At 41.7% G+C, this 12,598-nt stretch overlaps 2 protein-coding genes across 3 annotated transcripts; both read left to right on the top strand.

Moving 5' to 3' along the window:
• The first annotated feature begins 565 nt into the window (after positions 1-565).
• Positions 566-3,811, top strand: ccdc28a (coiled-coil domain containing 28A). Of its 2 annotated transcripts, XM_041032532.1 has the most exons (6): positions 566-695; positions 895-1,091; positions 1,202-1,383; positions 1,623-1,777; positions 2,195-2,217; positions 2,367-3,811. In XM_041032532.1, exons 2-6 carry the CDS (start codon positions 928-930, stop codon positions 2,419-2,421), a joined length of 579 nt encoding a protein of 192 aa, XP_040888466.1. In that variant the 5' UTR covers positions 566-695; positions 895-927; the 3' UTR covers positions 2,422-3,811. The 2 variants fall into 2 exon arrangements, with proteins under 2 accessions (XP_040888466.1, XP_040888465.1); XM_041032531.1 differs by having other exon boundaries at positions 572-1,091.
• A 1,703-nt stretch (positions 3,812-5,514) lies between these two features.
• LOC121178235 (epithelial cell-transforming sequence 2 oncogene-like) lies at positions 5,515-11,853 on the top strand. Its single transcript, XM_041032797.1, has 18 exons — positions 5,515-5,612; positions 5,789-5,951; positions 6,037-6,292; positions 6,383-6,617; positions 6,752-6,887; positions 7,034-7,199; positions 7,852-7,980; positions 8,101-8,193; positions 8,632-8,838; positions 8,940-9,043; positions 9,383-9,469; positions 9,604-9,713; positions 9,815-9,962; positions 10,347-10,496; positions 10,792-10,857; positions 10,984-11,072; positions 11,452-11,624; positions 11,720-11,853. Exons 1-18 carry the CDS (start codon positions 5,515-5,517, stop codon positions 11,851-11,853), a joined length of 2,544 nt encoding a protein of 847 aa, XP_040888731.1.
• The last annotated feature ends 745 nt before the right edge of the window (positions 11,854-12,598 follow it).

Here is a 12,598-nt window from a genome sequence, read left to right as displayed (position 1 = left end):
TCTGAAATACTGAGTGCTGCGCCTAATCCCCCAGTAAAACATAACTTATTCATTTGTTTTGTCTCTTTGTAGGTAAAATACATTTCATTTATCTGCGATACATAAGAAAATAAATAAAATAAAAACTGATAATGATGTGATAAACGTGATCACTTGAAATACTAAATTATTACGTACTGCGAATATCTCTCCAATTTTAATTCATTTTAAATGCGCCGCATGCAGAAGAAAACCTAAAAACTGTTATCCTCGTTTAAGATGATATTCTTTATTATTATTAATCCTTTTTCGCCTTGCATAATAGAACTCAATCAGTCTTGGGCCCAGTTCCATTTCGTGTTGCAGGGCCCTGGAAGGGACACAATGCAGAGCAGGTGAGACACTTTCATCAAGTAACGGCGGACTTTCAGTGAGAAAATAAATAAGTTATGTATGTAGCAATGTAAATAACGTGTAAACATTACATGACATGCTGTGCTTCAGGTTAGTTTATTATCCTTAGAGATTTGGAATTTGGCCGTGATCGGGTCGCTTACGTCCACGGTTGCGTCCCACCAAAACAGGAAGTTTTCAGAGTTTGCAGGGTAGTTGTTTAGCTTACGAGTTACATAGGGAACTTCCTATGTTTTAGCAAATGTTTCAGTCCTGTGGGCAAACTTTCAGTGTCACGGGTAGTAAAGGATATACTCAGCTTTGTGAGTAAATATATCCATCGGTTTATGTTTGTGGTGTGTAGCTGATACTAAAGGCTGAAGATCAACCGGGTAGCTAGCTAGTGAGCTAACGTTAGCTTGTTCAGGATATTGTTTCTACAGGATCAGCTGCAGGGTTTGCCTCGGAGTTATAGCGCTGACTTCTGTGCCTGGTGTCCGCCTTTCGTGTTTCACCCTCTAGCACGATAACTAGGCAGCCCCGTAACATGAAGTTATGGAGGAGCGAAAGCTAAAGAGAAAGAGTCCCAGGACCTCCACCAACACGGCGGCTCCGACCGGGGGTTCTGGCCGGAAGAACAGTGCTTCCTCCGGGGGACGGCACGTCGGCTACAGCTACAACATGGGGACTCACTCCAGCCAAAAGAGCAAGAGCAGGAGGTAGGATCTGTACAAAAAACAAAGGAATTGAGGATGTTTATCAGAGCTGGTTTACAGGAAGCGAAAGAACTCCTTTCTGACTGTTTTGTGTTGTTTGTGTTTTTTTTCAGGGGAGCCAGGGATAAACCCAGGTACCAGGTGGGCTTGGGTGGTAAAGCTAATCAGAACCAGGGCCAGGCAGCACCTATCATCCAGCACTCCTTTTTGACAGATGTTTCAGATGTGCAGGAGATGGAAAATGGCCTGCTCAGTCTTCTCAACGACTTCCACTCAGGGAAACTTCAAGCATTTGGTAATTTAGACAATAACAGAACATTTCACAGGCGCACACGTTGTCTGACAAATATGTTGAGATGAAAACAGCCTTGTGCAAATTTAGAGATCCAGATGACAACAAACATATCATGTTAACTGAGCCTAGGAATAAATTGTATAGAGTATGGCAGATGATTAAGGAAAGTAGTGTTTCAAACAAGATGATAGGAAACAAATATCAGCTGAAACCAGCTCTACATGTTTCCTGTTTCTCAGGCAACGAGTGCTCCATTGGCCAGATGGAGCATGTGAGAGAGATGCAGGAAAAGCTGGCCCGTTTGCACTTTGACCTCTACGGTGAGGTAGACGAAATGCCCGAGGACCAGAGGAAAATGGCCTGTGACACCAACATGGACAAGCTACTTCTTAATGTAAGACAGCAATAGTATTTTTGAAGTGTTCTGTCTTTGTCCTTGCGGTGTTTTTGCTTATATTTGTTAAGCAGCGTTTTTGTAAGATACCCAAATGTTATAGCTTCGGATATTTTATTAGACCAGACCACAATTTTGCTGAATTACCCTGCAGAGCTACAGATGGGGAACAGTTTAGCTCCAGAAATGTTTGTCATACACCACACTGAGCACATTACCTCGTATCATCCTGGATAAAGCTGTTCATTGATGGGGTGTAACTGCTCAGGATGCCAGCAAGGATTTAGCTACTTATTTTCCCTCATAAGTGTTAAACTCTTTAAGAGTTTAGTCAGCACCACGTCCTGTAAAGTGATTTCCACACAAAGAGCTGACTTATAAAATAAAATAAAAACAAAATATTCTTTTTCTTCACAGCTTGAGGAACTGAGCTCTTCCATGTATCCTTTTGATATTTAACATTCACCAGTCCTCAGACATCACAGAAGTGAAAGTAAAATCTCTTTACCTTCCAGTTTCCTGTCTGTTCAGCGCTGATCTTGTTAAAAAAGTTTTTTGCCTGTGTTTTTCCTTGACCCTGCTTCTCCAGTCAGAAGCTGAATCTAGCTGACACCCAAGAGATCCAGAGGACTGCCAGCATGTGATTTTATCATTTCTTTTTTTCTCATCCTCATCTGACCCCACTGTTTGTTTTATGCCACCCAGAGAGGCTGAAACAGATGAGGTGGAGTCAAAGCAAGCTTTTAGGCCCTATTTCTCTTAAGTATTATGCCAGAAATGGCAACAAAGTAATTCACCAGCGTTCCCTGTCTGCACAGGGGGAGAGATAAATTGGAAGATGCCCTAATAAGAATGTGCCAGTGGCTTAATTTTTCACTGTTCACCATATATCAGCAGTGAGTCCCAAATACAGTGGCTGATATCAAGTAGAAAATGGCTCTAATCTTAATCTAGATGAAAGTAATGAACTTACCGAGCTATGATTGAATTTCACCACCTCCTCTAATAAATCAGAATCAGTATATTTTTTTCTTTTAGTCAGAGTTTTATAGAGAGGGGTTTAAGATCACAGAGATCTTAGACTACTGTCTGACCAACAGTGCAGTATATTTTACATATTGGCTTTGGTGCATCCCGATGATGGCCTGTTTATAGTCAGGTTGTCGTCAGTTCACTAATTTCCAATAGTTTAGATTTGCAATATGCTGCTAACCAAAGTGATATTGACATTTTGAACTGTAGCTTGTTTCCAACATATGATGAATTCACAAGTCCCAGAAAGAATATCCTCAGCATTTGTTTCATCGGCTTTGTTGAAATTGAACTAACTGCAAACTTGTTCCTTTAGCAATTTTCGGATTGATATAAACTTGCTCAGTTGCACTTTGTCTGATCTGTTGTCACAGGTCAAAATATACACACAGAAATATGTTTATAGTTGTTTCTCAACATAGAGCTTTAAACACGAGCTTAGATCTTACCTGAGACGATATAAACCTAGAAAGTATTTCCTGATTTAATTAAATTATTGTAAAATTCATTAAATCTGCCAAAAATAACATTTAAACAAATAGTAAATTCTGACCATCGAACCTGCGCTGTATCTTACAGGTGACAGTAACCCCAGTTTGCATTTTGCATATGATTTCTTGCTACATGTGAGTGGCCTGATATCACCTCCAGCACATTGTTGAATATATTTGCACATGCAAAACACATTCATGATCACCGGTGTGTTGGTTAGACGCTGGAGGAGACTGAATAATCCAAATGTTGACATCACAACCATGCCTTAATTTTTTTAATTTGATCATTTTTGCCTTATTGTTTCTGACCTTTTCATAGAACACGTTGATTTTAGGTTTGGATTCTGTGTTTAAAATGATATAATCACTTGATGCTGCTTTGATTGTAAATTCTATGTATTTTAACCAATGTTGTTGGGGGTAGTGGGATTATTTTTGAAGTGTTTTACTGTTTTAACTGTTTTGTGGTTTCATTTTTATCGACTTATTAATAAATGTGTTGTCTGACTTTGTTGGCTACATTTGTTTAAGAAGAATAATATTGTAGTTAGAGGGAGGTAGTGTGAGAGACGTGTGGAACAACTTTCATCATGCATCTCATGTCCACCCTTGAAGTTGTCTGTGTAATTATTAAGCATCTTGCTGCAGTTTCTTTTCTTGAAATTGTTTATCATAGAAAAATATCCACCACTTCATTAATTAAATACAATTTGTGAATTTTTTAAATCATTATTGGCAGATTATTGATATTTGGTTGATCAAGTGCCTCTCACGGTCCATCATGGCCATGTCTATGTACAGTAGCCTTATCCATTACATTACATTACATAAAATAAATTAATATGCATTGACATTGGGACAGCATGTCGTTCGGGATAACATACATTAACAATGAATGACTTTTGTTATTGATGGTAACCTGTTTCCTGGTTGTGTCTGAGGAGGAGGGGTGTGTCAGGTGTTCGGCAGTGTGAAGGAATGTGCGCATCCTTTTGTTGATGCGTCTCTAAGGTTACAGGGAGCAGAGAGCAGCACAGTGGCAGCCTGTCTGTGGGTATTTCCTTAGACCAGAGTAAAATCTGACAGTAACTGGGGGTTCATTTATTGATACAGAACTCAAAGTGAGGTTAAAGCCTGTTTGAACACATGGAGGCGAACCTGAAATCAGCTCTTCACTCGGTGAAGCGGTGGCAGCTCAGCGGGACGGACTACGAGCCGCAGCGAGCTCACAGCCTGCGGCCCGAAACCCGCTTCAGCACCTGGACTCCGCTGCACAACAAGCAGAGCAACCTGCAGGTCAGAGGAACAAGCACAGGACGAATCCTGAAGGGTTATGAAATAAACTTTTAGTGATGTTATGTTTGTTTCCATTAATGGTCACCAGGTGGCAGGAGCGGGCAAATTATCCGCCTGAGTTTCACAGGAAAAGCCTTCGGTAATAATGTCCTGCAATGTAAACTTCATGGAGTAATTAAAAAAAAAAAAGCCGCAATAATGTTGTCGACTGGATTTGAAGCATCTAAGTTTTAACACATAATGTGTTGTATTTTTCTAGTTATCTGTATCTCTTGCGCGAAGTCCGTAAGGTAAGGTTTGGTTAATTAACGAGTTTGGTACAGGTGTTCAAACTTCCTCTCTGCTTTCGGTAAAATGAAGGCTAAATTGTTTGTCCAACATTGAACACGCAGGCTTAAGTCCCTCAATTTGCGTTTGTTGACATGCAGGTTGACTCACTGTATCATTTTGTATCAGCGAATGGAGAAAAAATATTTATCCTGCTTTGAAAACAAACTCACATAAGCGCTTCCTCAAAACTATCCCCAGGGAACATTAACACCATTTCAATGTCAGCAAAGGACAGAGGTCTTTAACATGTCTTTTTCTTTGACTCCTAATAATAAATCAGGGTAATATGAGTTGTTTCAATATATAGAGTCTTGTGTATAAAAGTCTACATGATGCTTTTATTAATGTCTCCATCAGACTAACATTTTTTCATTATCAAATCATTGGTCTCTTTATTTTTTTAATAAGCATGTGGAGTTTTGCTATTCCCATGGTCTTCATCAGTGTCCTGGAAGCCAGTCTGTAGTTTTTGGCAAAGCAGTCAGACTCTTGTGCAATGAGGTGCAGCTTCCATACGTTGTTCACTGATTGTCTGGACTTCGTTGGTGTTGTGTCTCCATTTACTTGCAGTTATTTGAGGAGAGGATGAACCTCGTGCTCCACTGGTTTGATCTGTGGTCTGACAAGCAGAGGAGACACCTGCTGCATTCTCTGCTCACACGCTGCACCAAGTCCCAGCTAAAGTAAGGTCATTCCCACCCACATAACCATCTCATTATTGATCTCTTGCCACCCTTCACACATCTTTTTGTGGAGAATTTCTCAGCTGCTGTTTTTTCTTCTCAGCTTGACACAAAAGTTGTTTAATTTAATTATGTTTCTAAGCTTTAAAATGAAAATCCCCTGATAATCTGAGCAGGTACTGTAAGGATCTGCTGATCGAGACCGTCCCTGTGACTAAAGTGGACTTCACCGTGGTGCTGCCTCGGTTTCTGTCCCTGTATGTAATGTCATTTCTGTCCCCTCGTGATCTCTGCTCTGCCGCCCAAGTCAGCTGGCACTGGAGGGTCCTGGCTGAACAGGTGAGAGAGATTTGAATTTTAGTTTTGGGACATTGATCAGGTCTTCATAACAAGAATAGAACCCCCTGATCCTTCCTCTCCTCAGGACTGTATCTGGGCAGGCCGGTGCATCCGGAGAGGCTGGTTCCTTCCCTACTCTCCTGGAGAGAAAGAGTTTGGAGCATGGAAGAACCACTATGTCTCCTGCACCTCCACACTGGACTGGCTCACTCCACGAGAGGCAGCAGAGCAGTACGGGACTCTCAACCAGCAAAGCACGGGGATGACAGAGGAAGAGGAAGAGAGGAGGAAGGAGAGGAAGATCAGGCAGATGATTTGGGACAAACTTCAGGAGGAGAAGAGTGAGTGAAAAAGAAACAAGTGTCCCATGTTTTGTTTTTCCCGTCTGTGACAAGTAAAGCTGAAGTAGCTAATGTGTGTGATATTTGCAGGACTGTCTATGAGAACCAGGAGAGCATGGGGCAGCTACACAAAGCAAGACGAAGCCAGAGGTGGAAGTACCCAGACAGGGAGGTCCAGCTTGGGGATAACCTTCAGCTCTTGGTCCTCCCTTTCCTGGCCTCCAAAGACTGTTGGGTCTTCCAGCCTCTGTCTTAGCCTGGATGGGGGACAGTCCATGAGTGCGCCTCAGAGCATGGACGCAGTCCAGGCCTCCAGTTCATTCAGGTGAGCGTCTGCAACTGTCATAACCTTAGATTGATAGCAGGTCTCTTGGAAATTGCAAGCTTCACAAGACTGTCTAATGTATTAAGTTGTGATTTATTAATGAAATCAAACCATACATCCTGTTGTACTGGAAGACCGAACAAAGCCACTGGAGCGCTGTCCTCCTTCACCTGCAGACCTTCACCACAACACACCATCTCAGTCTCAGCCATCCATCGCACCACTCCTGTCCTATTATTGCTGATCTCCAACAGAATTCCTGCTTATGAGGTAAGAGGAAAATATAGGAGTCCCATCATTCTGTCAGCCCAATCCCCGATCTCTTTTGTTTAAGATAGAAGAAAATAAAGAGGAAGATAAAAAAAAAAACATTCCTCCTTGTCCTCTCTTTCTCTTTCTCCCTATTCTCAATCCAGTTGGTGCTGAGTGGTGTAAAGGCAGGAGTGGTTGTGGTTTTGTATGACCACAGGGGGACTCTCTCAGCCCTGTTAACCCAGGTGGAGAGGGCTGTTTCAGGGCAGAGGGCTCAGAGGCTGGGCCTGCTAGCTCCAGGAGGAACGGAGGAAATCCATCTGCTTCACAGTGAGAATTAATAATCCTGTGTATCTTAATGTGTGGACACACTGCCAGGGTAGTTCCAGTCCAACTGGAGCCTTTACTGCTAGAGGTTTATCTCTCAGGATACTGTGAAACACATCTGCTAAAAGCATTTCATGGCTTATTTTATTATTATAGCACCTTTTTGGCTCTCTGAATCTTTTCGCTAAGAGCTGGCCCAAGAGTGATTATCATAAATCTTGAATTAATTTTAGTTTTTAGCTGAGTTTGGACTCCCCTTTTTATCTAAATTTAAAATTGATTCATATACATTCAAAGTGCCTTATAGATTCTACAACATAACAGTGTGGGACACTGATTAATTTACTTCGTCTCAGTTACCCTTTTTTCTCATGAAGTCACCATCTGTAGGCAGATTCTACTGGAAAATTAATGATAGTTTTTGTGTTTATTTCATGCTGTTTGTCATATAGTGACATTACCTTATCTGGTTGCTAATATCTGAATTAACAACATTAATGTTTTAAGTTAAATAAATCTGGCTGAGCTGCAGTTTCTTTAAACTGAAAAAAGTTTCAATTCTTAGTTTCTGAAAAGTTGACATATTAAGAAACCTTATTTTCAGATTTCTTTTTTCAGTTTACTTATCCTCATTGTTTTACCTTTGACCCTTCAGGTAGTAGCCTGTCAGAGAGGACTTTACTGACCCCCGACCATAGAGAATTCTGGGAAAAACTCTGTGGCTGGGTGGCACCAACTGAGAACGGAGGAGGGATTGACATCTTCTCCCCTCTGGCTGCATCAGGTAGGTGGATGCTGGGACAAACATACATCTCAGTAATCTGTATTTCTGTCGCTGTTGCAGCTTCCGTGTCACTAATGTCCATTCCCTGTCTTTCTGTCTCGCTTACCCTCTGTCCCATAGCATCAGGAATGGCTATCATCCAGACTCTCTCTACTCTGACTGGTCTGGAGGTTCGGTCGCCAATGGGTCTTGTCACCGGAAGTTTCCAGAACAGTGAGTCTCCCATGCACAAGACTTTGACTCAGCTGTGAAACACACATTTGTGCATGTAATACAGTGTAATTGTATCTCATTAACATCAGTCTGTTGACTGTTCACTCTCTTTACATTGTATTGGAACTGTATACAGTGTAGTTAAGTTTCTGCTCACACAAATGAGCAACTCACAATACAGAAGATGGCTTTTATTGTGAAGAAACCACAGGAAATAGCCTTTTGTTATCAAAATGTGTCTACAAAACAAGACTGTTGTAACTGTTCTTATTTTGCAGTTTTCGGACAGAGCAGCTGTTCAGCCTCTGTTAGCTGTAGTGTTAAACCGCCCTCTCTGTTTCTGTGGTAACCATTGTTTTCTCTGGATCAACAAAAACTGCGTCACAGTAAAGCCACAAGAGACATGTTTTTGTTCTTTGTCCACTTACCCTCTCCCAGTCCTGAGTGAGTGGTCTGACAGCAGAGTGTGTACCGGGTCGTTGAACCAGCAACCAGCAACCCCAGCATACCAGTATGTGTGTGAGAGTGTGCTGCAGGGCTGGTGCAGACAGGCCATGTGGATGGAGGAGGCTCTGGGGGAGCTGAGGGGCCGCCTGGGGCCACAGTTACAGCAGGTCAGCCTCCAGGCCAGGGGCCGAGCTCTGGGTGGGTCTCACGCACATGTAGGACCACTAGCAATTTGAAGCACATGTGTGCATACTCTGTGTCCTGTAAACTCTCTGAAGAATCCGTTCATATATTTATAGGTAATTTTCTGTGGGAGAATATCGGCCTTGAGGAGATTTCTGTGTCTAAAGATCTAGGTGTGGCTCTGACTGAGGGACTCACTGCTCTCACCAGGCAGGAAGAGGTGGGAATGACTGTAAAGTTTTGTTATACACAAGTACCATAAGACCATGGAAAAAAACATAAGTAATCAGTCCAAGTGTCTAATTCATATTTTCTTCAGACCAGGCCTGTGGAGTTTCTTGCTGTTTTCTTGACAAGATGGATTGAGGAGAAAGAGGGAGAAGAGAGGAGTGGAGAAGACAAGTGGAGAACCAGAGGAGCAGATGATTTCTCGTTGGCACCCCACAGCTCTCAGGGATTACTTCCTGAGCTACCACAAGTGTGTGCACATTGAATTTGTCCATCCATAGAAGGTTAAAGGAGCACACTTGATGTTTACAGTTCTTTATTTTGTCTTTAGATGGTGTTAGATTGGAGAGGTGTAGTTGCCAGAGAGCTGCACCACAGTGAATGCCTTTATCTGGCGAGACTGGGCGCTGTGCTGAAGGTACACTCTCCATTTTTTAACTTGATAATCGTAGACTTTGACATTAAAACAAAAAGGTTAGACGGTTAAACTTTCTTTTATTGAGGAAAGGTTCAAGGTATTTCATTGATACATGTCCCTGGTCTGTGTTTAAGGTGTACCAGGAGCCCCTCACAGCAGCTCTGAACTCCAACAGAGCCATTCTCAGCTGTGCCGACGTCCAGATTATCCTCAGCCCTGTCACACAAATCCTGGAGCTCAACAGGTACTCACAGACACACACATATTTGTATGGCGCTGTCTTGTTTGCTCCCTCTGTGTGGACCTGACATAATAGGTGTGTGTGTGTGCGTGTGTTTGTTGCAGAGTGTTTCAGGTAGATTTACAGTCCAGGCTGCAGCAGTGGGGTGCAGAGCAGTGTATTGGAGATGTGTTTGTAAAACTGTGCTCGAGTCTCAGAGTCTACACCAACTACCTGAACAACTTCACCACTGCCCTGTGCACCATCGACAAGGTAAAGCCAAATTAGACGCCCCTCAAGCTAATGACTTTTGTACAGAACTCTAACAAGGCGTTAGCCTCTGTCTGATCTATGCACTGCTTTAATAAACAGCCTGAATTTTAGACAAACAGTTTTGGTGAATGGTTTGGAAAAAAGGACTTTGTGTTGTGTGTGTGTCAGTGCAGGGAGATGAAACCAGCATTTCGGGCTTTCCTGAAGAGAGCAGACAGAACTCTTGCAACACACATGCTGAGGTAACAATACACTCATGTACATTTGCATGTTGTATTTGTTTCCAATCTTTATCCACATCTGACCAAAAACACTGTGCATCGATCAAACCACAGTGTGTAAAAACATGTTGTGTTGTTATTTGTGTGTTTGTGAAGCCTACAGGAGCTGCTGCTCTGTCCAGTATGGAGAATACAGGAGTACGTGACTCTGCTTCAAGCTCTGTCTTTACACACACACCCCGGACACCCTGACCACACACACCTCTCCTCTGCCCTCAACACACTGCTACGCTACAGAGAATTCATACAGAAGGTAAGACCCCTACACTTGTCAGACACATATTTTAAAATGCAGAGAAATGAAACTTGAACCACTATTAAACAAAACAAAACTGTAGGTTATTTAAATAGCGTAAAAACCATGAGATCCACTGATCAGTGTTTTAATTACAACCATTGTCACAAGCAGGAAACACAAACGCATACATGCCAGGTTGCAAATGCTTCTATTCTGCTCCAATACATATACTGTAGTTTGTATTAAATTGTCAGAACTGTGCTCAGTGCAATAATTATACATTTAATTATATAATTTTTTTCTGTTTCAGTTGAAACGTAACTCAGAGAGAGACAGACTGCTGGAGGAAACACAGCAGATGATCCGAGGCTGTCCAGTAAAAACACATCTCCCTCTCTCTCTCTCCGTTTCCTTTTCTTCCACACACTCTCAAAATGCACGCCATAAAGCTCGAGTAACAGTATTTCAATATGACTGTGTTGTGTGTTGCCTGTGTGTGCAGAACCTCAGTGAAGGAAACAGGCAGCTGATAATAACTCAGGATGCTGCTTTGCTCAGGAGTCCTGATGAACAGATTCCAGACTCTCTCAGGTAACAACCCAAAGGATTCCTCTGTTGATTCAGAGTTTATTTCTATTAGTTTATATTCAGGAATGATTTTTCACTTAGATGTATAATAAGTCAACCTTACAACATGTAAGACTTCAAATATAGTTTATTAGAGAACAGAAAATATTTCATTAAACCTATATTTATTTTGCATAAATAAAAAAACATATACATTTGTATAAATTAATATTACTTTATGTTTAAATATTGTAGAATAGAGCTTTTGTGTTGCTTTGTAGCAGCACATTAATAGGAAACTTTGCGTAACCATATTACAGCATTTCAGAAACAATGCATATGTATCTAATTAAACCATTAACCCACATCAGTCCTGTCTGTTTGTGTGTATATGCCTGATTAGGACCTATGAGCAGGTGTCCGATGTGGGCCTCTTCCTGTTTAATGATGCTTTGGTGCTGACGCGCCGAAATGTGCATCACACACCTTTCACGGTGGCTCAGCGGAGCATGCACACTTTCCTGGCCTCCGTGGCCCTCGCCAGCCTGGCTGTCAGAGAGATTACACACACACGCTGTAAGTTTGGTCCCATATAAAAGAATATGTATTATTTTTCAGTATATAATTATAATATCTTAGGCCTTCTTTGGCTTTAACGTCTGTCTCTGTAGATGTGTGCCATGCCTTTGTCCTGGAGGGTCCTCGCCGTTCCTGGGTGTGTGCCACAGACAGAGGTGAGGAGAGGGACCACTTCCTGGCTTTGCTGCATTCAGCCATCAACTCTGCTCTGACGGGACATCAGTGACGGGACATCAGTGACAACACACCAGCAAGACACGAGGAGGTTTGGACACCACTCTTTGTTTTTTGTTTTTTTCTTTTTAGATTACAAAGATAAGGAAATCTCAAAAGACAAATTTTCCGTGCAGTGATATATCTAAAAACGTATTTTATCAGTTATCAGTACGTTATCAGTAGCAGTTTCCTGATATTGAATGCGTCGCACAACTACTCAAAAACAGTGTTCTCCCAGCATCAGGTAGACGGCCCCTCCATGGATTTTAAGGAAGTGTTTTTATACCTGCGTATTTTATTATAAATAATACCTGAACAAAACACTGTTGTGAAAACAGCAAAACCAAAATCAAAATGTCTGTATAGTACGGCATGATTGATTTTACTCATTAGAATTCAGTCTTTGTTTCTGTACTCTTGCACTGTAAACTAGTTATAGCTTGAGTTAAATGCTGCTGCAGTGGTTCTGTTGGTTTTTATGAGTTGTTTTACGTGCAGTTTGCTGACGTTTCCATCGCAGTGGATATTAGACAGTGGTTTATACTGTGTTGGCCGGTCCTGTGTTGTCCTCTCAGGTCTTTTGTTTAAAGTACCAATGTGCTGAACACTCTACGTGTACGTGCTGTACATTATTGTTGGTTTTATCTGGAGCTGACTCTGCTGAAAAATGCAAATATTAACCTATTCAGCTTCATAGTATCACTGTGTTCTATTGTGGTTTGTCACTTTCTCTGTTGCTCTGTTATTAATAGTTT

The sequence above is a fragment of the Toxotes jaculatrix genome, chromosome 24 (genome assembly GCF_017976425.1).
Source record: "Toxotes jaculatrix isolate fToxJac2 chromosome 24, fToxJac2.pri, whole genome shotgun sequence".
Lineage (NCBI taxonomy): Eukaryota > Metazoa > Chordata > Actinopteri > Toxotidae > Toxotes > Toxotes jaculatrix.
This window is presented reverse-complemented; position numbering and strand designations above follow the sequence as displayed.

Excerpts from the sequence above, each read along its gene's own strand:
- ccdc28a (XM_041032532.1), top strand. The coding sequence starts at position 928 with ATGGAGGAGCGAAAGCTAAAGAGAAAGAGTCCCAGGACCTCCACCAAC. Across the intron at positions 1,384-1,622 it reads AGGGAAACTTCAAGCATTTG|GCAACGAGTGCTCCATTGGC; the intron begins GTAATTTAGACA and ends CCTGTTTCTCAG. Across the intron at positions 1,778-2,194 it reads TGGACAAGCTACTTCTTAAT|CTTGAGGAACTGAGCTCTTC; the intron begins GTAAGACAGCAA and ends TTTTCTTCACAG.
- LOC121178235 (XM_041032797.1), top strand. The coding sequence starts at position 5,515 with ATGAACCTCGTGCTCCACTGGTTTGATCTGTGGTCTGACAAGCAGAGG. Across the intron at positions 9,044-9,382 it reads CTCTCACCAGGCAGGAAGAG|ATGGTGTTAGATTGGAGAGG; the intron begins GTGGGAATGACT and ends TTTTGTCTTTAG. Across the intron at positions 11,073-11,451 it reads CAGATTCCAGACTCTCTCAG|GACCTATGAGCAGGTGTCCG; the intron begins GTAACAACCCAA and ends ATGCCTGATTAG.